At 47.6% G+C, this 24190-nt stretch overlaps 1 protein-coding gene across 1 annotated transcript in view; it reads right to left on the bottom strand.

The window, feature by feature from the left end:
* Positions 1-2868: 2868 nt before the first annotated feature.
* Positions 2869-24190, bottom strand: part of FAM184B (family with sequence similarity 184, member B) — a 146711-nt gene continuing 125389 nt past the window's right edge. The window contains exons 11-18 of the mRNA XM_006872494.1: positions 20659-20812; positions 18032-18195; positions 16939-17105; positions 15702-15848; positions 10185-10302; positions 7204-7308; positions 6714-6910; positions 2869-2962 (exon numbers count right to left, since the gene is read on the bottom strand). Of these exons, the coding sequence (XP_006872556.1) occupies positions 2869-2962; positions 6714-6910; positions 7204-7308; positions 10185-10302; positions 15702-15848; positions 16939-17105; positions 18032-18195; positions 20659-20812 (1146 nt within the window). The remainder of the gene's footprint in view (positions 2963-6713; positions 6911-7203; positions 7309-10184; positions 10303-15701; positions 15849-16938; positions 17106-18031; positions 18196-20658; positions 20813-24190) is intronic.

A 24190-nucleotide genomic window follows, 5' to 3' on the forward strand; every position in this document is an offset into this window, starting at 1 on the left:
TACACCTATGAATGCAGTAGCTCAAAAGAGGGAACAAATCTTTACAGCAAGGATCATTCCCACCCCCTCACTACACAGGGTAGACAGGGATGGGCAACTTGGACATTGGCTACCCAAAATGGGGGTGGGTGGGGTGGGTGGGCTACAAAGGCAAGGAGTGACTGGGTTATAACATTCAAGAGGGAACCTAGATCCAGAGGGTGTGGAGGAAGGTACAATCTCCACTAAATATTATCCAATCTGTCTGGGTGGGGCTGATGAAAGGAGATGTGGATAGGTCTCTTGTGATACAATAGTGAATAATTGTTATCAGGATTGACTGTGAGGGTTGGAAATGTAAAGGTAGATGTTTTGTAGCAAAAGGAGGGGAGAGACTGACTTTGCAGTCTAGGAGCGGAGGTCCCTGGAACCATCAAGGGAGAAGAACGGAGAGCGGGACCCTACCCAGAGAAACAGTGATGCCAGAGAGCCAGAGATGGAGGCAGAGATGATGACGTGGAGAGATGGAGCTGTTGGGAACTTTAGACCCAGAGAGGGTGTGCTGGCGATCGGGGGAGGTGGGGGGCAGGCTTGTAGTGTATACCCTTTGGTTGGTTGATGATGCATGGAGGGGATTGTAACCATGGCAATGAAATGATATACAATAGGTTGAATGTAAAGCTAATGTTCTCCCATGTAAACTATCACATTATGCACAATAAAACATTAAAAAAAAAAAAAAAAGCAAAGCACAATGAATCACTAATTGATTAAAAAACCAACAACAAAAAAACCTATGTAGGGCCTCTATGGGGGGGAAGAGCAACCAGCGCAGGGAGGGGGAATGAGGGAAATGATTGTTTAGAAAGTACTGAGTTTTTATTTGAGGGTGGTGGTGAAAACTTGGCATAAGACTTTAGTGATGGTTGCACAACAGGGCTGATGTTCACTGCATTGTGAAAAGTGCCGTCTACCTGGTTCTGACACATAGCGATTTAGTATACGGTTCCAAGGAGCAGCTGGTGGGTTTGAACTACTGACCTTGAGGTTAGCAATCCAGTGCTTATCCTACTGTGCCACACCAGGATTCCTACAACATAATATAAAGTGTAAACAACTTTGCAAATTATCTAGAGCTGGGAACATTTCAACACATGTTGATAAGGGTCTTTTTATAAAAAACAAAACAAATTGTAATCCAAAAAGGCTCAGCCTAAGCAGGAGAGAGAAAACTAAAAAGATATTCAATTCTGAAAAATCAAATGGCATGTTACATGTATGATGACACCCATTTGCAATGAGAAAATAGTTTTCTTGGGGCCTTGTGGTTTAGATAGTATGTTTACCTTTAACGTGTGGATTGGAATTGGAATTGCATTTCTCTCCAAATGGCATTTCTAAATATGCAACAACAACAACAATAACAACAACAACAAACCCTGACTCAGGCTGACCCCATGTGTGCAGAGCACAGCTGCTTCTTAGGGTCTTCAAGGCTGTCACCTTTTAGAAGCAGATCACCAGTTCCTTCTACTCAGGGGACTCTGGGTGGGTTTGAACCACCAACATTTCAGTCAGTAGTCAAACACTTCAAAGTTTGTGCCACCCAGGGACTCTACCATATAGAAGGGGGTTTCAAAAATTCCATTTTCCCACCAACTTTTTGAAGCCCCCCTCGTATAAGTAGGCACTTCTTTGAAGATTTTCTGATTGAAGAATATCTGGCTGAAGATGATCTGTCGTCAATCTCACTATACTCTTCTAGAGAAAAGCAATACACGTGACACCCACTTTTGTTGCTGTTGTTTAAAGTTTTATTCAAAGCTCAAAGATTTGACAGTGCATAGAGTAAACCTCTGTGTTTCACGGGCCACCGGCTGGGCCAGCACCAAAGGGTTGAAAAATTCTTTTGTCCACTGGGAGAGTTGTAAAGGGTCTTGTGGATCTCACTGTCACACCCGAGGATGACCAGGTGCAGGGTCAGCACTGAGAGCCCATGCAATGGGAGAGCAAAGCACCAGGAGGCAGTGGTCCCAGTCCAAGACCCCTGACTTCAAAGAGCAGACAGTCTAGGTAACTTCACACCAATTCCCAAGTTATAGTCATGGCACCGAGACATGCAGTGGGTGACTCTCAGGGGCTAAATTCCAATCCAGGCACAATCCCTTTGCACATAGTCCCTGTTAATCCTCCCAAAGCCCAGGTGAGGTAGGTGGGATCCCTTCTGTAATCTACTACCTAGGATGGACCCTGTTGTTGCTAAGTGCTACTGACTCATTTCTGAATCATGACTACCCTGTATAGACTTTCCAAGGAATGGCTGGTGGTTAGCATTCCAGGTGGGCCTTAGCCATCCAAAGTGCCAGGGGTCTGTTCTAGTCCCTTCCAAGTAATTTTGTATTGGTTTTCCTGATTGTCTTGCATTTGTCTTGTTCCTCTCCCTACTGAGGTTCAACGTGCATTGTTCTGATTGTATTGTTCGGCAATAAATAACTTAAGGTGGCATTGACTAGCACCCGTAGGAAAGAAGCCACTTTTAAAGTGGACCGTGGCAACCGCACATCTAATCTGCAGCGAAGGGATGAGGATTTGATGATTTTCAGGGCACCAGAAGAGCTAGTAACATTGGTAACATTCTCTTATGGCCCCTTGGCAATAAACACGGGCTTGCTGAGTCTTAATGCCAGGATTTTTTTTTTTCTCTTTTTAATGAATTGGTGCCACATGAAACAGTCTGAGATGTTAATGACAAAGTTCGTTTCAGCTAGCGGATATTAATCATGTTACAAGCAAAGTATTTGGTTGGTTGGTTTTTCAGTTCATTTCCTCATTCAGACATTTGTAAATGTTTTTCAAATGTCCTCTTTGTGATGTACCCCAGGGATCCAGTTAGAAAGAGAAGTACTTGGTAAACCATTCCTGGTGTGCAGAACTCAGTTTCTGCTGACCGCCTTTGGGCTCGGCAGCTTCCCCTTCATGTGTCCTAAAAACAAGCAAAAATGTTTTCTTACATGATTCTGAAAATGATCCAATAAGTAACTTACTAGCCACCATCGTTTCAGGGGAAGACAACGGCTCCCTGCCTCTTCAAAAGACACTAGACGTGACCAGTTCCTATTAGCAACTGGAAACCAGGTCAAGGAATGGGAAAAGCGTGTTGAATTTCTCCTGTGAAAGCAGGGCTCTCTGTTCTTTTAAGACTTAGTGGTTGCTACTCTGATGAAACTTATTTTATAAAATGTATTATTCATTTCGGTAGCATAGTGGTTACGAGTCGGACTGCCAACCTCAAGGTCAGCAGTTCAAAACTACCAGCGGTTCTTCGGGAGAAAGATGAGGCGTTCCGCTCCCGTAACGATTTGCAGCCTCAGAAACCCTGTGCAGAGTCACTATGAGTCGGAACCGACTCCACAGTACTTAACAACAACAAAAACATTATTTATTTCAGGTAGAAATTTGGCAGTAAATGCCAGGAAAAAAGGTAAAAGAAATGTTGAATCAACATGGTTTTTGTTGTTAAGTGCCAGCTCATGAGGACCCTTTATAAGGTTTCCGAGGCTTTAAATCTTCAGAAGAGCAGAAAGCCTCACCTTTCTCCCGCTGAGTGGCTGGGATTTTGTGGTTCGCAGTTCAGTGTTAATTGAATAGAGCATAGCATTACAATTTTTTGCCTCTTCCAAGTTAATGTGTTCAAGCATCTCAATCCGTGGGAGAAAGATGAGACTTCCTGCTCCCATAAAGATCTTGTTATTGTTAAGTGCCACTGACCCATAGCGACTATGTATAGGGTTTCCAAGGAGCAGATGGTAAGCTTGAACCACCAACCTTGGGATTCAAACCAACTTTGCAGTCCAGTGCATTAACCTACAACACCAAGACTACAGCCTCGGAAACCCTATACAGCATCTCTATGAGTCGGAACCGACTCCACAGCACGTAACCACCAACACCCACCAGCATCTCAGTAAGATTGTGATATTCGCCCAATTCACCTTGATAAGAAGCAAAACAGCCTCTCTGTGCTGTTTTGTGCTCTGGGAGCACAGTTTAAAATAGGCACTGGGCCGCTAACCACAGTGTTGGTGGTACAAATCCACCAGCTGCTCCACGTGAGACACATGAGGCTGTTTGCACCTAAGAAGATTTCCAGTCCCAGTAACCCTACGTAGGGTCTCTATGAGTCAGAACTGACTCAGTGGCAGTGGGTCTGGTTTGGGCTAATACTGTGATGGGAGTCCCTGGATGGAGCTAAGGGGTAACAGGTTTGACTGTTAGCCAAAACGTTGGAGATTTGAGTCTAAGAAGAAAGGCCTGGCAACCAACCGCCAGAAAACCAGCAGTTGAAAAAACTCCCATGGAGCACAGCTCTGCTCTGACTCACGTGAGCTCACCATGAGTAGGAGCTGACTTGCTGGCAGCTAGTTTGGGGTTTTAATTTGAGTTGAATGTACTGCCTGGGTCAGGAGCTGGTTAAGAAAGGGTGGACTTGGGGTTCTAGCTTTGACTTTCCTCAGCTGTGAAGCAAAGGGGCTGGACTCAGTGAGCACCGGGGGCCAGGCCCACCGCACACTCACAGGAGGCTGTTGTTGCTATGGGGTGGACTCCCACTCGGAGCGAACCCACATGGCAATGCAGGGCTACCCCGGAGGGTCTCTAGGCTGTGTTCTGTACAGGCAAGAGTCTCCGGGTCTTTCTACTGTGGAGTCCCAGTGGGTGCGTTCAAACAAGCACATTTAACTGATGTGCCGGTAAGATTCCTCACTTCAGTACAAAAGGCTCTATCCCGAGTCCATTCTGACTCAGCGATCCTATAGGACAGCATGGAGCTGCTCCCTGGCATACAACAACAACAACAACAACAACAAGAGAACAGCTCTCTAAGGTTTCTGAGGCTGTAAACCTTTACGGAAGCAGACCACCTCCTCGTCCATGGAGCAGCTGGTGGGTTCAAACTGCCAACTTTTCAGTTCGTAGCCCAGCGCTTAGCTCACAGTGCCACCAGGGCTCCTTTTCATCAATGACTAGGGCTCCACATTTGTCTAAATAGACTCCAGGTAGGCAGGCCCTCTGAAATAGGGGCCCTTTCTGGAATGCCAACTTTGAGACCCTGAGTAGAAGACTGGCTAGAGAGAGAATTCATAAACCAAGGGAAAATCACACATTGCTAGAAGGGAAGCATGCTATCAAAGTTTCTGGGGAAAAAACAACAAAAAGAGGGTGATATGTGAGATCATCAAACTCACAGATTACGAGACGTGAAAATTCCAAGATACCATCTGTCTTATGAAAGAACCTTAATAATGGAATTGGAAACAGACTGAGGGTTCCTATGCTGAGTGCATCCTACGGGTCCCATGGGTCCCATTCCTTTAGTCTCACATCGCTCTCATGAGGTAGGTGCCATGTTACCCCAAGTTTAGAGGTCAGGAAACAATCCAGAGAGGTCAAGTGACCCACCCAAGACCACACAGCTAGGAAGGGGGTGGGGCAGAATCTGAACCCAGACTTCCCGGCCAGATGAAGGCCTGTCTCCTGTGTAACTCTCTGGGTGACTGACTGCAGGCGCCAGCTAAGTGAGCCAATGTGTCACGTCTCACAAATCATGGGGGGAAAGTCCTGGGATTGGTTACCCAGAAAAATATCATCATGGTTAGCTACCAACCAGTTGGGCCCCGACTCATGGTGGTCCCATGCACAATGAAACAAGACACTCCCTGGTGCCCAGCCAACCCTGCTGTGCTTTGGAATAGTGTGATTCAAAGTTTCAGCCACTGGTTTTTGTCGGTAGGTCTCCAGGTCTTCCTTCCTGGTTCATCTTAATCTGGAAGCTCTGCCTCCAAGGGCATGCATGAGGTGTGCTTGTCGGGAATAGAACCTGGGTCTCCAGCATGAAAGGCAAGAGTTCTACCACTGACTATAGTACCTTATCTCTTTTCCTCTTGGCTGGGTGAGAATTTATTCAGAGAAGGACTTCTTTACCATTCTTTACAATGGTACAAATAACATCATCAGAAATGGAGAAAAGACTGAAATTGTACAAATAATATCATCAGAAATGGAGAAAAGACTTCATTTTGCTTAAATCCACAAGCAACACTCAACAGAAGCAGCAGGCAAGAAATCAAATGACATATTGCATCAGGCAAATATGTTGCACAAGACCTCTTTAAATTTATCAGTTTGAGAAATACGTTGCGCCTGACCCAAGCCATGGTATTTTCAATATCCACATGCATGTAAAAGTTGGACAGCGAATAAGGTAGACCATACAAGAATTGATGCATTTGAGTTATGGTGTTGGAGGAGAATATTAAAGATACCATGGACTGCCAGAAGAACAAACAAATCTGGGTTGGAAGAAGTGCTGCCAGACTGCTCCTTAGAAGCCGGGATGGCCAGACTTTGTCGCTCATACTTTGGACATATTATCAGGAGAGACCAGTCCCTGGAGGAGGACATCATGCTTGGTAAAGTGGAGGGTTGGAGAAAAAAAGAGGAAGACTCCCAGTGAGATAGTCAGGCACAGTGGCAGCAGAAATGGCATCAAGCTTAAGGATTGTGAGCCTGGCTCAGGACCTGGCAGTGTTTTGTTCTGTTGTGCATAAGGTTTCTATGAGTCAGAGACGACTCCATGGCACCAAACTACAACAACAAATGTCTCAGTATTTAGGAATCCGAACTGCCTTCCGATCCCTCCATGAGGAAATGGTTATCACAGCTTCTGCGCTCCCTACCTTGAGGCCGTTTTGTCATCTAGAGACTGGGTGGGTTTGTAGGGCCGGCCACAGTTGGGGCTGGGGTCCAGGCTGGGTGATTTGGTTATTGGAGGGGCGTTGATCCTGGAGCTCAAATCGCCACTCAGAAAGTTCTTTGCGTAGGAGGCGAGGTTCGGCACACTGACCACTCGGCTGGGCACTTCCTCCATCTTCTTCTGTTTTATGAATGGAAAGGTCTGGTGAGTTCCACCAAAGAAAAACCGATTGTAAAAGCGAATAACATCTGCGCAATTAAAATTACACTGGAGAAGAGGTGTTATAGATGGAATGTGTGTCCCCCCACAAAGAAATGGGATTGGTCCTAACCTCTGAACTATTTCCTGTGGGTCGTTTTTCAATGACGATTCCTCTGAATGTCCACCAGCCCATCAGTAAGTTACAGTTACCTTTAGGAAACAGGAAGCCAGCAGAATCGTGGATCCCATTCAGACCAGTGGGGCTAATTTACCTTCATGGAAGGGGTCAAATACCCCGGATGAGGATTGAAGGAGAAGGACCGGTTCCGATGGGACATGGAGCTGGGAAACGCCGCGCAGTGGAGTCGCCTCTCCTCCTGCAAAACCAACATAACAGGTGCTCGTGGGGTGCACCGCTGCACTGTTACAGGGGTGACACCAGGATGAGCCCCGAGTCAGCGGGGGCGGGCGGTGGACCGGAAGTTGTATGTGTGTAACATACTGAGTTACCGCACTGTGCTACATAACCCTGGCGATGCCACTGCCCAGCCCCTTTCCAAAATAAAACCACAAAACCAAACCGACAACCAGCGGCTGCTAAGTCAGAGGCAGGTCAGGCGCTGCCCCTGGCGGGCGCCACTTATACATAAAGGTGGGGGTGGGGGTGGCTGGACGACTAAGCAGTTTCTAGTCACCGGCAGGCACTGTCCTAGGCACTATTTTCTTTAACAACAGACACCTCCTCCGTTGAGTTGTTGAGTTGATTACAACTCATGGCGGTCCCATTCCTCCAGCTGGTTTTTCAGATTCCTAGAATACTCTGGATGGATTCAACCCACCAACCTTTCTGGTTAACAGCTCAGAGTGTTAGCCATTTACAGCACCCAGGGACTTAGACCAAAACACAGGCTGGGTTTATTTGGAGTGCCAGCAGAAAGTATGGATCCAGGCTCTTAGCATGGGAGGACAAGCCGCTACTGCAGAACGTTTATAGGTAAACGCCTCAGAAACCTTATACAGGGTGGATACGAGTAGGAACGGACTCGATGGCACTGAACAAGGGAGTCGAGTCCCTGGGTGCTGGAAACAGTTAACATGCTTGCTACTTGGCGATCTACGTCTATAAAGAATAAGTCACGTGACACCCTAGGAGGACACTTCTACTCTGACACACAGCACATCACCATGAGTGCCAACTGACTTTATGGCAGCAACTGGTTTTATTCTCTTGCACGTTTTTTTTTCTTAAAACAGCCACAGCGCCTTTATCACACTTATCAAGTGAGCAATAACCAGTTACCATGGAGATAATTCCAACTCATGGCGAACTCATGTGTGTCGTGGAGCAGAACTGTGCCCCACAGGGTTTCCATGGCTGTGACTCTGCAGAAGCTGATTGGCAGGACTGTCTTCCCAGGTACCTCTGGGTGGCTTCAGCCGAGCACCATGTCCACAGCGCCACCTGGTGGTTAAGTGCCGTGCAGTCGGTTCCGACCCATAGCGACCCTGTACAGGGTTTCCGAGGCTGTAAATCTTTACGGGAGTAGAAAGCCTCATCTTTCTCCTGCAGATCAGCTGGTAGTTTCGAACTGCTGATCTTGCGGTTCGCAGCCCGATTCGTAACCACTATGCTAGGGACTCCAAAATGGACTGATTCCTTACTACTGCCACTGGCTTCTCAGCAGTGTTGAAGTTCTCCTGGCTGTCTCCTGGCAGTGGCTGTCACCGAGGTGGGGCGGGGGGCAGCGCAGAGTGGGAGCAATAGGGGAGGCGTGTGTGTGTGTATGTGTGTGTGTGTGTGTGTGTGTTGGTCAGGAGCAGCAGGGGTGGCCCATCAGGGAGGAGTAGTCCTGAGGGAGCTAATACAACCAAGAGGGTCCTGATGTCTGTGTCCACAGGTGGCTCTGGTTGCCTGGATATCAACACCATGTGGGACGAGTGGAGCCACGACCCGTTACTGGGTCCCCAGTATTGGGTAAAGGTGGCTGCAGGCAAGACAGCTGGAAGTGGAGGTTGGGGGCAGAGGGACTTCAGGTCCTCATCCCCTTGAGCTGCATGGACAGCACTGAATCCATCAACTACTGTCCACTACTGTCCCCAACACTGAAGGTCTGTCCCTGGAATCTGTCCTTGCTGACAGTTGGGGCCATAGAAAGAACTTCCCACCATGAGCTGGGACTGGGCTGGACCTAGAACGATGGTCCATGTAAAAGGAGGGCTGGGCAAGAGGGGCATTTCAAAGAAATACCACCAAGCATCAGAGTCATGTGGGCACAGAATATCAGAGGGACTTCTGTTAAAGGAGTCAGTGGTTCTAACCCACCAGCTGCTCTGCAGGAGAACACTGTCTGCCCAGGAAACCCTAGGGGACACATCTACTCTGTTCTACATGGTCACTGGGAGTCGGAACTGACCTGAAGGCAACTAGGTTTTGGTTTAGGTGGCCAGTTTTATCAAAAAAAAGGCTGATGTTGTTAAGAGCCTTCAAGTCCATTTTAACTCATGGTGGTGTTGTTAAGTGCTGTCTAATCCGTCTGACTCTGTATAGGGTTTCCAAGGAGCATCTGGTGAGTTTGAACCACCAACCTTGTGATTCAGTGCTTATCCTACAGCACCACACCAAGACTCATAGGGTCCCTTTATAGGGGTGGGGTTTCTGAAGAGCAGCTGGTGGGTTTGAACTTCTGACCTTGTGGTTCACAGTCCAGTGCTGATCGCACAGCACCACACAAGTAGGTTAACAAAGAGCAATTCATTTGTCTAATGTGACTAAACTTCAAATACAAGGGAAATTGTTCTCGATTTCTATAGGTTACAAATGTGAATCCATGTGCCAGGCTTTGTTGCAGAATGACTTGTTCTTCTGGTTCCTGAGTTCAAGCTATACAGTGAGTACACATTTCTTTTCTAATAGGAACTTAGTGGCCATTGAGTCGATTCTGATTTACAACGACCCTGTAGGATAGAAGGGAGCTGCCCCATAGAGTTTCTGAGATTCAGTCTTTCCGGGAATGGACCACCTTATCTTTCTCCAGAGGATCAGCTGATGATTTCAACCTCTGACCCTTTGGTTTGCAGTCAAGCGCTTAAACACTGTATGACCACACTCCTTTTCTAATAGGAAAACCACAGGATCCTTTGTAAGGCGGTTTTATGTTATCAGGATTAAAATGGGAGGTACCAGAGAAATGCCAGGTAGGAAGTCAGACCTCGGTGGCCTGCCCAGCCCCTGGGCTCCTGCGGGCAGCCTCACCGTGAGCTGTTTGATGGCGCCCTCTCTCTCCTTCAGGAGGGTCTGCAGGTGGCCTATGAGCTGAAGGTCCTCCGGCCTGGATGCTCCCTTCCCCGGCTTGTCTCCAGAATCCTTGAGTCTGTGGCAGGCAGACAAGCAGTTAGACCCACAAAGGGGAGGAAGACATAGAGTTGCTGTCTCCCTCCTTCCTGTGTGCTCAGTCTGAGCAGACACTGTCTCTGTGCCCAACGAGGAAGCGGAGGCCCTGGAGTCCTATCCAGGCCACCCAGGGACCCCAGCCACCACCCAAGCCTGAGCTCTGGCAACTCCATAGAGGGTGCTGGGTCAAGGAACCTGGTTCTTCTGAGGCTTTTTTTAATGAAAAAAAAAAAAAGCATTGTTGATAATATACAAGTGGGCTTCCAAAAGTTCATGAAAAAAATTCCATTATCTTTTAATTCCATTTTCCATGAACCTCTGGAAGCTCTCACACACAGCAAAAATGCAACCGTTCAGCACGTTCTATGCACATGATTCAGTGACAAGGACAACAGCGTCCTCTCCCTGCTTTTCTGTGTTCCTCCCCCATTCACATAGCCCACCTCCCATAGGCTTCCTACAGAACCTTTCAAATTGCTGTTGTCAGTTTGATCCCGTATACGTAGGGGCTTCAAAAAGCTGGTGGAAAAATTTCCATGATCTTTTCATTCTATTTTCCCATGAACTTTTTGATGCCCCCTTGTAGAATGCTCAAAGCAAACATTTTCTACTATTTAAGCCAAATGACTGTTTGGTTTTAGGAAGACTTCAGAGGATAATTTTGGTTTAAGGTTTAAAGATGATCTCAGCCTGATGGTTCTAGGAAATATGGATTCCAGGGAGATTTGCTAGACTATTTGGAGTCTTGGTGTGGTGGCATGGGTTAATGCACTAGACTGTAAGATTCGTTTGAACCGCAAGGTCAGCAGTTCAAGCTCACCAGTCACTCCTCAGAACCCTATACATGGTAGCTATGAGTTGGAACCAACTTGACAGTACTTAACAACAACAACACTGTTAATTTGGAATACTGGTGTGGCACTATAGGATAAGCATTGGATTTGGTAACCACAGGGTCAGCAGTTCAAACCCACCAGTCGCTCCTAGGAAACCCGATACATGGTCTCTATGAATTGTAGCGAACTCAATGGCATTTAACAATAACAGTTGTTTATTTAAGGAGTCCTGGTGGCGCTGTGAGTTTGGTGTTGGGTTGCTAACAAAAGGTCTGTAGTTAAAACCTACCATCTTCAGGAGAAAGAAGAGATTGTCTGCTCTTGTTAGTCTCAGACACTACTCTGTCCTTTGGACTCTTTATGAGTCAGAATGAACTAGAATGCAGTGCATTTGTGGGTTTTCATTGTTAATTTAAAAGAAGGCTTTAGGGTTTATTTGGTTGAAGGTTTAAAGATTATCTCAGGATTTACTGTGGGTGCATCCAGCCTCAATGGCCCAAGGAGCTGCGTTTGTGGGCATGCAGATCCTGGTGTGGTGGTGATAACCACAAGTCAGCGGTTCAAACCAACTAGCCAATCCTTTGAAACCTTACGCAGAGTGCTACTGCACTCAGCTGGGCTCCAACGAGAGCTCAGGGCAGGAAAATGGGGCCCACTGGTTCTGCGGGTGCCGGTGTGATTCTGTCGCCATCTGCTGGCCGACATGGGGCATGGCATGCCTTTCAGAGCGAAGCCAAAGAAAGTCGTAACTCTTTTGGACTGTGGGCTGGGGAGGATGAGGGCTGTAAGCTCTCACAGATTTGGTTGAGAGATGCCGTGTGCTTGAATCCTTTTTCTAGCTATGTGACGTTGGACACGGCATTTCACCGGCAAGACTCGGTTCTCTACTCTTTCCAACGGGTATAAAGTCGGGTGGTTGTGAGGATTCAGTGAAATCATGCGTGCCTGAACCGTGCTAGTCAAGCCTTCCACATGCGGCTTTTGGATGATTTGCCTGCATTGGAGACAACTGAGAATAAATAGTCTTTAAGCGCGCAGCCTCAGAACCAGACAGGTTGTATTTAAATTTGCTGCGTGACCAATGTGAACATGGATTCCCGCAATCAAGTGTCTTGTCTCCTTGCTTCGATGAACCCTACAGTCTTTTCTCTCTGTGGCCAGAATGAGCTTGTTCAAAGGTAATCCAGGGTGAGGCCAGAGGACTCACCGAGTGAACCCACCCACACACTAGCTCCTGAGGTCGGCTTTTAGTGAAACGACAGATTGGCTCAGAAAATAGACTCATTCAGAAGCACTGTGCTCCTTTAACAAAACCACCTTGAAACCAAATGGTCAATAATTACTTTAAAACAAACATGAGAAGCGGGCTGGGAAACTAGATGAGTGGAAAAGGTACAACCAGAATGGAAATAATGAGAATGTCCACACATTGTGAAGGAGGTAATCAATGTCACCGAAAAACATCTGTAGAAATCATTGAATAGGAACTTGAACTGCCTTGTAAACCTTCACCAAACATATAAAATAGTGTGAAAATAATAAAGTAAATCAGACCACATTGCTCCTGCTCAAAACCTCTAACAGCTTACTAGTGTACTCGGAAGACAACTACTCAAGTAAAGACCCCAATCTCCTCAAGCTCCCAGCTACCCACTGACGTCATTTCCTTCCATTGGCCCTCTTACTCCCGCTATTGAAACCACTCACTGAAACCCACTAGCGCCCTCTGGCTGTTTTCACATGTAAGGCTAGGCTCCAAGCCTTTACACTTGCTGCTCCATTTACTGAAAGTAGTCTTGCCTGCTGCGCTAAAATGCCACCTGCCCATCCCTGCCACTGTCCATACAGGAAATCCCAATTTCCAACAGGGTCCCATTCCAGTGACTCTGCCTTAGTTGGTTCTTTTTCTTTTTTAGATGTTATCATTACAGGTATCCTCTGCTTTTCGAAAGCTTGCTTTACGCCACTTTGCTTCTATGAAAGTCCTATATTAATACTGTTCTTGCTACCCAAAAGAAATCCCAAAAAGGATTTTCACTTTTATGAAAAAAAGGTGAAAAGCAAAACTTGCGCTCCGTGATTGCTTCGCAGCAAGCCATTAAAGAGGCAGTGCGCCCCAGGATCAGGGAGAACGGTGGTGCCCACATTCCTACTTTATATATGTTGTGGGTTTGTCACATCCTTCCTGCTTTTACTGATGCTAGTTTTACTTTAAAGGAGCTCTGGTAGCACAGTGGTTATGAATCCGGCTGCGAACCGCAAGGCCAGCAGTTTGAAACTACCAGCTGTTCCGCGGGAGAAAGATGAGGCTTTCTGCTCCCGTAAAGATTTACAGCCTCGGAAACCCTGTGCAGGGTCACTATGAGTTGGAACCGACTCCACGACACATAGCAACAACACAACAACAAGTATTACTTTCAGTTGTATGTGTTATTTGGAATGATTTGGTAGGTTAGTTTGGGGGGTTTGGAAACACAATTTTATGAATGGCAATTGTTTCTTTGTTTCACATTATTTTGGCTTATGAAAGGTTTCATAGATTACTTTCAGATAATGGGAGAAACCAGTATTGCCTTTTATTATTGGTAGGTTTATAAATCCAACAGATGGGATCACATCAGAAAATTATGCATTGCAACACTGGACATAGTGCATATTTATTGCTAATGGTAAGATATCTGGAAAAAAAAAAAAAAAGCAACAACAAACCCCTCCCAAAAAGAGACTGTTTTGAGTGTGGTTCATTTTAAGTCAAACACATTGTAAGTCAGGATCTACCTGTAAGTTTTCTCAAAGCACTTTCACTGACTGGCTTGAAGTTCAATATTGATTGGTTGACTTAATTCCTGTCGGAATCCCTGTCTAGAATTTGGGAACTCTATAGCAGTATCCTTACCACTAGATCAATACATAACATCATAATCAATGGAGAAAAGATTGAAGTTGTCAAAAAATTTATTTTGCTTGGATCAACTATCAAGACTCATGGAAGCATCAGTCAAGAAATCAAATGATATACTGCATTAGGCAAATGTGCTGCACAAGACCTCTTTGAGGAGTTCGAGAGCAAAGATGTCAGTTTGAGGACTAAGGTGCACCTAACCCACACCATGCTATTTTCCATAGCTTCATAATCATGTAAAAGTTGGACAGTGAATAAGGAAGACTGTAGAAGAATGGGTGCATTTGAGTTATGTTGTTGTTAAGTGCTGTCGAATCGGTTATGACTCATGGAGATCCTGTCTAGGGTTTCCTAGGAGTGGATGATGAACTTGAACCTGTGGTTCAAACTGACTTTGCAGTCCAGCTCATTAACCTGCAGTGCCATACCAGGACTTCACAGGGCTCCTGGTAGAACAGGGCAAATGCTGGAAACCGGGGAACGCTGACCATCCTGATTTCTCCCGGGTGTGCAGGTTAAACAGAGTCCAGGGGACACACTGCTCATACCTCCCAGGTTCCCAGAGCCCTGTAGGGAAGGTGAATACCATCTCTATAATTGCAGGGGGGCCAACTTATAGGGAGTGAATTGTGTTACCCAAAATATGTAGCATAAAACTTAACCTCTGTAGGTGGGATTTCAATAAGTTCGTGAAAAAATTCCATTATCTTTTCATTACATTTTCCCATGAAACTGTTTGAAGCCCCCTCATACTTCTGTAAAGGGGCCTTGGTGGTACAGTGGGTTATAATTCAGCTGCTAACCAAAAGGTTGGCAGTTCAAGCCCACTAGCCACTCCCTTGGAGACAGCTGAGGCAATCTTTTGGTATCAAGATTTGCAGGCTTGGAAAACCTATGGGATAGTAGGCATCACCTCAATGGTAGGGAGATTGTTTTCTTTAATACTTATGGATAGCCCTTGGGCAACAGAGTTTTCTTTATTAATGACACCATATCAGTGTAGGGTGTGTCTTATAAACAATCACTTTTAAGGTATAAAAAGAACAGGTTAGACACAGAGAAGAACAAATGTTGTTGTTCGGTGCTTTGGAGTTGGTTCCAACTCACAGCAACCCCATGCAGAAACAGAACAAAACACTGTTCCTGCTCTATCCTCACAAGTATTATCTGAACCCATTGCAGCAGCCACGGTGCCAATCTATCTCTTTGGGGTCTTCCTCTTTTTCACTGACCCTCCACTTTACCAGCATGATGTTCTTCTCCGGGGACTAGGCCTTGGAGAACACATGGAGAAAGAGATGCCATGTGGACATCTCTGCGGAGCACTAAGAACGCTGGGGAAGCTGATACAAGGATTTTCCCCAGAGCGGACCGAGAGCCTTCCGGTAGAGGTAGCACCCTGAAATCGGACTTTTAGCTCCTCACACCGTGCAAGAATACATTTCTGTTTGTTGAAACCACCATCTGTGGTATTTTTGAAACAGCAGCACTAGATTACTCAGATACTGCCTAGCCCAGTTTACCTGTGACTGAGCAGCTTTCCTGGGACTCAAGACCTTTTTAAAACCAGGGTGGTTCCAGGGATCTTGGCAGGAATGGGTCCCTCTGCTGGTCCTTCCCACCAAGGGAACCCTTACTTACTCTGTCTCCAGGGCAGCCAGCCGGGCCTGGAGCCGGGCCTGGGCACTGCTGAAGTCCGCCACCATGGTTTGCATCTCTTCCCGGTGTTCCTTGCGCAGTGCCTCCACCTCCCGCGCCTGCTGGGCTTGCTGGTCCTCCTCCAGCAACCTGGGGGAGGCAGAGCCATGGCTCATCCTGGCTGGAGGGTCTCCGCTACTGGGGGCTGGGGTCTATTCCCCACCCTGCTGGGCATCCCAGTTTGGGAGTCCATGGGTGAGGTATGAATCTGGAAAGGAGATCTGGAGTCCTGAGCTTAGGGGCCCAGGGTTAACCTTTCCCATTCCAGCATTCCACAAAGGAGAAACCTGAGCATGAAGGCAGCTTTGGGAGGGAGGGGGGAGAAAGGAAAAGCTTCAGGGGAGCACCAGAAAACATACCCTTCACACCTGGTGGGTTAACATGCTGAGAGGCTAACTGAAAGGCTGGAAGTTCGAGTCCACCCAAAGCACCTCAGAAGAAAGGCTTGGCGATCTGCTTCTTTAAAAACCATCCACTGAAAATCCCTTGGAGCACTGCTCCCCTCTGATATACATGGGCTCACACTGAGTTGGAACGCACTTGTTGGCAGCACCCAGACTGATTTTATCTACTTTAAAGCAAATCCTTGGCAGTTTTGAGATCTTAAATTCCTGTTGTTTGGGATGCTGAGTTGATTTTGACTCAGAGTAACCCCGTGTTACACAGTGTAACTGCTCTATAGGGTGTTCTGGGCTGTCATCTTCACAGAAACAGATCATCAGGCATTTCTCCCGCAGAACCGATTAGTGGGCTCCTGGTGTGTCGCTGTGTAATTATGTGCTGGACTGCAAAGTCAGTTTGAACCCCAAGGTTGGTGGTTCAAGCTCACTAGTCGCAACTCAGAAATTCTATACAGGGTCACTATGAATCGGAACCAGCTCGATGGCACTTAGCAACCACCACCGTCAACCTTAGGACTAGCAAGCTGAGTGGCTTGTTGAGCGACCAGGACCCTAGATTCCTAGAGGACTGGTACTTCTCATGGACCAAAGGAGGAATATCAGTGAAATGCTAAGGCATTAGGGAATCTTTTCTCTGGCAGGTGCTGAGGGGAGAGACACAATTTTAGGTATCAAGAGCTCACCAAAGGGCTGGGGAAGGAAGGAATAAGGGACGCCCAGGCCCAGAGGGGATGGGTTGCGGGGGTGACGGGGTGTGGGAGGGTGGGATCCAGACCGACCTGAGCTGGTCGCGGAGCTGTAGCGCCTCCTGCCGGTGCAGTTCCACCTCCGCCCGCAGCCGCCGTAGCGCGTCCTTGAGCTGCGAGCTGGTCTCCCCCCGGAGTCCGCAGCCCTCGCTCAGCCCCTGTTCAGCGGCACCAGGCGGAGCCTGGCCCAGGCTGCCCTGCTCCAGAGGAAGCAGGGAGAGGTGTGTTTTCAGGAGGCACAAACGGCCACAGGTGTGTTGGGGTCAAGATGGAGGCCTTGAGCCCAGTCCCTAACTCTCAATGGGGCTCACACCTAGTCTCTTAAGGTTGTCCTACTTAGCACACGGGCCAAAGCAGACAGTGAAACGGCGTGATAACGTCGCGAGTCATGAATACCGCAGAAATCTAAGCAAGTTCTGAAGGCTCTGTGGTAAGTGGTTATGTGCCTTAGATGGTCACCTAAGGCTGTAGTGGGGGTCTGCAGGGGCAGAGGCCTGGGCAGTTAGGGGGCCAGGGGATCACAGCGAGAAGGGAGGGGCCTCCAGTGAGAGGGAGGGGCAAGGGAGTCCCGCTGGGTGGTGGTCTCAGTGACCCAGACTGACTGCCTGGAGAGCAGACCCGTCAGCAGGGTAGCTGATAGACCATCATACCTGAACTGTACACAACGGGCACCATTTGAAACCTGCTTTTCGAAGATGAAGCCTGCAGGCCCCGTAAGTATCCCTAGACCTGTGGTCTCCCCCATTTCAGACAGGTATGGAAGGAGGGTCTCCCACAGTTCAGACAAGGGCATGGAAGGAGAGGGGTCTCTCATTTCAGACAGGTGTGGAAAAGAGGGTCTCTCCCATTTCAGACAGACATAGAAGGGGAAGATTCTATCTCAATTCAGACTGGTATGCAAGAAGGAGGGTTGCCCCATTTCAGCCAGGGATGTGGAAGGAGAGGGTCTCCCCATTTCAGGAGGGTGTGGAAAGACAGGAGTGACCCCATTTTAGACGGGTGTAGAAGGACAAGGGTCTCCCCCATTTCAGACAAAAGAAAGATTGAGTCCCGGAATCTGTTCATGTGAGGCTTCTAGCCGCAGCCTAATGAGAGGGGTGTGGTGTGGGCAGAGGAGGAGGCTGACCTCTATGGTAAGGGCTTGGTCCTCGCTGTCCTCTGGGGCCCGGGGGTCAGCCTGCTGCTGGCCTGAGCTGTCCAGAGCCCTCAGCTGGGCCTGTAGTGCCGCCAAATCCTGCTGGTGCTCGGAGCACACAGCCCGCTGCTCAGACAGTTCCTGCCTGAGGGACTCTGGCAACAAAAAAGCAGAATGTTAGGGGGCATCCAGGGCTGAACTCTGCCCTGTGGAGACAGCAGTCTCTGGGATAGGGCTCTGGGTTAAGTTCCTTTAAACTTTTCCCAAGATAATAGTAAGACCAGCTACCCCATAACGTGCACTTCTTGTTAAGTGCCGAGGAGTTAGTTTTGACTCAGCCATCCTGCACAGTGTTTCCAAGGAGCAGCTGGTGAGTTTGAACCGCCGACCTTGTGGTTCAAACCGACCTCGAGGTTGAGTGCTTATCCTGTGGCACCACACCAGGATGCCAATGTGAACTTACCACTTAAAACCCAAACACAATGAAAAACCAAGTCCTTGATACAAAAATAAGTAAAATGAAAACGTTTTAACAAAGCATGAAATACAGTTACAGTGTATTATTTACCCCTCGTCACTCACACTCTCAAATCTTACCTACATCCATCTACCCTGTAAGCACCTCTGCCCAATGCAGCAAGTTTGCTGGAGAACCACTGCCCCATCCCGCCCTTTTCCCACCGAGTTTTCTGGGTTCAAGTCCGTATCCTTCCAGACCCTCTGAATGGATCTTGTTGGGAAACAGGCCGTCTGCTGGTGCTAGTAGTGAACGTGAGATGATGCTGGTGAAGGGTGGACTCCATGGAAGAAGGTGACAATGACTGATGAGAGAGCAGACACACAAGAGAGAGCTATGGGAGACAGAGGCAGAGAGTGGAGTGAAGCAGCTATAAGCCAAGAAACAGCAAGAATACGGGCAGCCCTACCAACAAGCTCAGAGAAAGAAAGGCGTACAGCAGCTTCTCCCCCTAAAGTCTTCTGAGAAAGCATGGCCCTCCAACACATTGACTTTGGCCTTGTAGCCTCCAGAAGGGTCAGAGATAAATTTCCGTTGTTTTAAGCCATGCAGTTTGTGGTACTTTGTCACGGCAGCTCTATACTGAGCAAGGCTGCGGATCATCCGTGTCTAATATATTACAGGTGGAATGCCTATGGTCATTCTGACGTGGTAGGTGCCCCCTCGCTGCCACAGCCACGCAGGCTTCATCATCATTGCACAGTCCACAAAGTTCCTTTCTCCAGGGCTTGTCCCCAGGGTCTCTCCAGCGTCGCCAGGAAAGGACAAGACTTCTAAGGCATCAGAGGAGACAGAGGAGGGGTGGCAGGGACATCTGCGCCACCCGCTGCTGTTGGGGCTGGAGTCACCAGGGCTATCCAGCCCGATCTGTACCTTGCACCCTGAGACACGCGGCACAAGCTAGGTTTCATGGTCTACAATGCCTCTTCTTTACAGCAGGCCAAGTTTAACAGACACAGTTCCCGTGTGCCGCTGTGGGATAAGCCCTGGACTGCTAACCACAAGGCTGGCAGTTCAAATCCACGAGTCGCTCCTTAAAAACCCTATACATAGGGGGGGTCCCTATGAGTCGGAATCGATTCAGCAGACTTAGCAACAACAATGAGCTGTCTGACACTTTGTCATACTGTGGTGACCTGAATGTTGGTATGACTCTGGAAGCTACGCTACCAGTATTCCAAATAAGTGACCATGGTGGACAGGTTTCAGTGGGGCATTTGGACTAAGACTACGAAGAAACACTTGGCAATCTACTTCCAAAAATTGGCCAAAAAAAGCTGAATGGAGAACATTCAGAAGCTTTGATGACAGAGGTGTACCTGAGCCAACTCAGGGTGTTTTCATGTGAAAGTTGGACAGTGAATCCCAACAAGCAAAGAATTGATGCCTCTGTATGATGTTGGTGAAGAATATTCACAGCACCATGGACCGCTAGAATAAACAGATCCATGTTGGAAGAAGTATAGAAGTGTGGATGATGGGCTTTGTCTCACGTACTTTGGACATGTTAGCAAGCGGGACCATTCCCTGGAGAAGGACATCATGCTAGGTAAAGTGGAGGGTCAGTGAAAAAGAGGCAGGCCCCTGGATGCGATGGACTGAAAGTGGCAGCAGCCATGGGCTCAGACATAGCAATGATTGTGAGGAGGGGGCAGGACCACACAGTGTCTCCTATTCTGCACCGGGTCACTAATTCAAGAGCGTCTAATAACACCAACATCTCACAAAGGGTTACAGCCACAGCCTGGTGATGTTGTTGTTGTTAGGTACCATAGAGTTGATTTCAACTCACAGCGACCTTATGTGTAAGAGTAGAAGGACCCCATAGGGAGTCCTGATGTGGCACTGTGGATTAATGTGCTACACTGCAAGGTAGGTTTGAACGGCAAGGCCAGCGGTTCAAATTCACCAGCCACTCCTCAGAAACCCTACACAGGGTGGCTATGAGTCAGAACGGACTCCATGGCACTGAACAGCAGCAATCTTTATGGGAACAGATGAGACATTGGTGGGTTCAAACCCCTGGCCCTGGGCCAGCCGGGCTGGTTTGCGGGGCTGCCCTGCGGAGGTTGGGGTGTGCCTGGGTGCAGCGGTTGCCTACCTAACAGCAGAGACTGCTGCTCTTGCATCCGCTCACGTTCCCCCTGCAGCTCTTGCCTCGCCTTCTCCTCCAGGGCCTGCAGTTCCAGCCGGTGTGTCTGGTGCTGGATTTGAAGGCTGTGGCTGGACTCCTTCTTCAGGCGCTCCTCCATGGCCTGCGGCAGACAGGGAGGGAAGAAGGCATGAGAGCTGACATGGAAGCCAAGGCTGGTCCTCTCTGCCTAGCAACTCCCCTGGGTGGGGCTGCCTGGATTTACCATGCTACCACGAATGCTCCTCCACTCATCCACGGTGATGGGGATGGCAGCCGTTTTGGGCCATGCGAACCCACCCTTGTACACAGCTGATTGGACCAGAATGGACGTCTGTTCCAAGCTGGGCCAATCAGAGTTCTTCCTTGGGAATGTGGTGTAAGAACATGTGTATGTGTGTGTGTGTGTGCGCGCTATTAAGTATTAACTACACATTAATGGCTGCTTTTGCCAGGTGCAAAACCTTTCTGAGGACAATAACTCAAAACGGTCATTTATGCCAGGTATAAACTGTGACAAAACTATGGGGAGATTTCAAACTTTCCCAGAAATCCAACTTGACATTGAAGGACGCTGCTGTCTCGCCAGTTCCCACCAGACAGAAGCATCTACAGAGCCAATGCAGAAAGGCCCTCTATTTGTGAGACCCTCCCTTCAATTAAGAACATACCTAGCACCCAATCTGGAGTCCTGGTGTGATAAAGTACGGTAAGCACTGGACTGCTAACTGCAGGGTCAGTGGTTCAAACTTACCACCCACTCCTGGGAAACCCTCTGTAGGGTCGCTGTGAGTCAGAAGCCATCACAGTGTCCTCGCACTGCCTGAACAGGCCCCTTCTTGGACGTCTGCAAACAAGGAGCCCTGGTGGTGCAGTGGGCTAGGCGTTGTGCTGCTAATTTCAAGATGAGTGGTTCAAACCCACCAGCTGCTCCATGGGAGAAAGATGAGGTTGTCTGTTCCTATAAAGATTCACAATTTTGGAAACCCTATCTAGGGTCTCTATGAGTCAGGATCAACTCGACAGCTAAGGTACTTTTTGTTTTGTTTTGGTGTCTGCAAACAGCTCCTCACTCAATAGATCCTCCTAACTGATGGACTAATGGGTGACATTTTTCTTCTCAGCAGTTTTCTTCATCCTACCTCCCTCAGGAGCAGACAGTGCCCCTGACCTAAGAGCAGATGGAGCTGTCTGTGGACAGAGACACAGGGGTGCGATGTACCCCCGTCCAGCCTTTCAATCTGTGGTCTACTATGGTTCTGAGGACTGTTGTGTCTGCCCTTGGGTTCATTTACATGATCATGGTTTTATTCATTTGTCCTTGCATTCAACACATACACATATTAATTTGTCAGGCATCCTAAAGAAGGGTCTATGAAATCTTGTGGTAGTGGTGGGGTGTGCCACCGAGTCAGCGTCCACTGATAGCGACCCTGTGAAGGGTTTCAGGGGCTGTAAATCTTTATGGGAGCAGAAAGCCTCATCTTTCTACCAAGGATTGACTGGTAGATTTGAACTGCTGACCTTGTGGTTAGCAGTACAACTGATAATCCACTACGCGGCCAGGGCTCCTTATAAAATCTTGTAGCCTTTAGTAAATATTTCGTCACTGTCTTTGCTAGCCTAAGTAAGAGTCTGTGGTGGGAAAAATAGCCTCTTCAAAGATGTCTTTGTCCAAAATCCTGGAACCTGTGAATATAATAACTTACAAAGCAAAGGGGCTTTACAGGCATTTACACCAAGAGTATTGAGAAGGTCAGCTCCGTGAGTTTACCTCAAGCTGGAAGCATCTCTGGTGAATTGCTCCCAACTCTATGGGGGGATTCAGCCTGCTCCCACTGAGATCTGTTTGGAGCCTATGGAGCTCAATTTCACTCTGTCACTTCGTGACTTACCACATTAGGCAAATCTGTAGCATGGGACCTCTTTAGAGTGCTAAAGAGCAAAGATGTCACTTTGAGGACTAAGGTGCTCCTGACCCAAGCCATGCTATTTTCAATCACCTCATATTGAAAGTACCATGGACTGCCAGAAGAACAAACGAATCTGTTTTGGAAAAAGTACAGCCAGAATGCTCCTTAGAAGCTAGAATAGTGAGACTTTATCTCACATACTTTGGATGTGTTGTCAGGAAGGACAAGTCCCTGGAAACGGATATCAAGCTTGGGAGAGTAGAAGGTCATTGAAAAGGAGAAAGACCCCCACGGAGATGGGCTGACACAGTGGCTACAACTACAGACTTGAATATAACAACAACTTTAAGGGCAGCACAGAGCAAGCGTTCTATGTACGTAGGATGGCTTTGAGTTGGAGCCAGCTTGATGTGTGGCGCTGTGGGATAAAGAACTGGACTGAAAGGTCTGTTTAAACCACAAAGTCAGTGGTTCAAACTCACCAGCTGCTCCCTGCAAACCCTATACAGGGTCACTATGAGTCGGAACTGACTCGACAGCACTTAACAACAACAAAAGTTGACGTTTTGATAGCTGAGACATGTACAAAGTAAATTTGCAGCAACATATAGACTAGTATTTGGCCAAAAAACAACTGGACACCAGGAGTAACCAAAAAAAAAAAAAAAGTATATGGCTACATATGTGTGTGTATAGTCATCTATTATTTGTGTATGTGTCAACAGAACTGTGTACACCTGTATACACAGTTGTGTGCGCACATACATGTTCATTGAGGACAGTTACAGATATTTCACAGACATTACCAAGTATCTTGTGAGATTTGTATTTTGGGTTTGAAGGCTTAGGACCTCAGTTTCATGGGACAACTCAATCATTGGCATCACATAAGTTCACAGAGTTCATGTTCTGCATCCCAGTGAGGTGAACAGCATCCGGGGTCTTAAAAGCTTGAAAGCAGCCATCTAAGATAATTACTGGTCTAGTACTGTCAGGCATAAAAGAGGACGAAGGAAACCAAGGTCTTGGAGAAGATACTAGTCTCCGAAGCTGACTGTCTACACAAATCAGAGCTGCGTCTATCCTGAGACCGGAAGAACTAGATGGTGCCCGATTACCACTGTTCTGCTCACGGTCAGAATAGACGGACCATGGTAAGGACAGGAGAAAAATGTAGAACAGAACTCAAATTCTTAACAAGTTCAGACTTACTGGACTGTTTGAGACCGGAGGAATCCTTGTGACTACCACCCAGCGATCCTCTTTAAATCTTGAACTGCAACATTCCCCAGAAGTCACCTTTTAAGTAAAATTGCAGACTGGCTCTCAAAATAAAGGCTGTCACCTAGGAGTACAGTGTTCCATTAAAAAAACAAACCCAACATCTGTATGATAAGAACATGTCAACTGTTACTCTAAAGCAGGGGCTGTTGTTGTTAGGTGCCATCAAGTCAGTGCAGACCCATAGTGACCTTATTATGCACAGCAGAATGAAACACTGCCCAGTCTTGGGCCAACCTCACAATTGTTGCCACGCTTGAGTCCATCAATGCTGCCACTTTGCCAAGCCATCTCTTTGGGGGTCTTCC

This window comes from Chrysochloris asiatica, unplaced genomic scaffold (genome assembly GCF_000296735.1).
Source record: "Chrysochloris asiatica unplaced genomic scaffold, ChrAsi1.0 scaffold00200, whole genome shotgun sequence".
Classification (NCBI taxonomy): Eukaryota; Metazoa; Chordata; class Mammalia; order Afrosoricida; family Chrysochloridae; genus Chrysochloris; species Chrysochloris asiatica.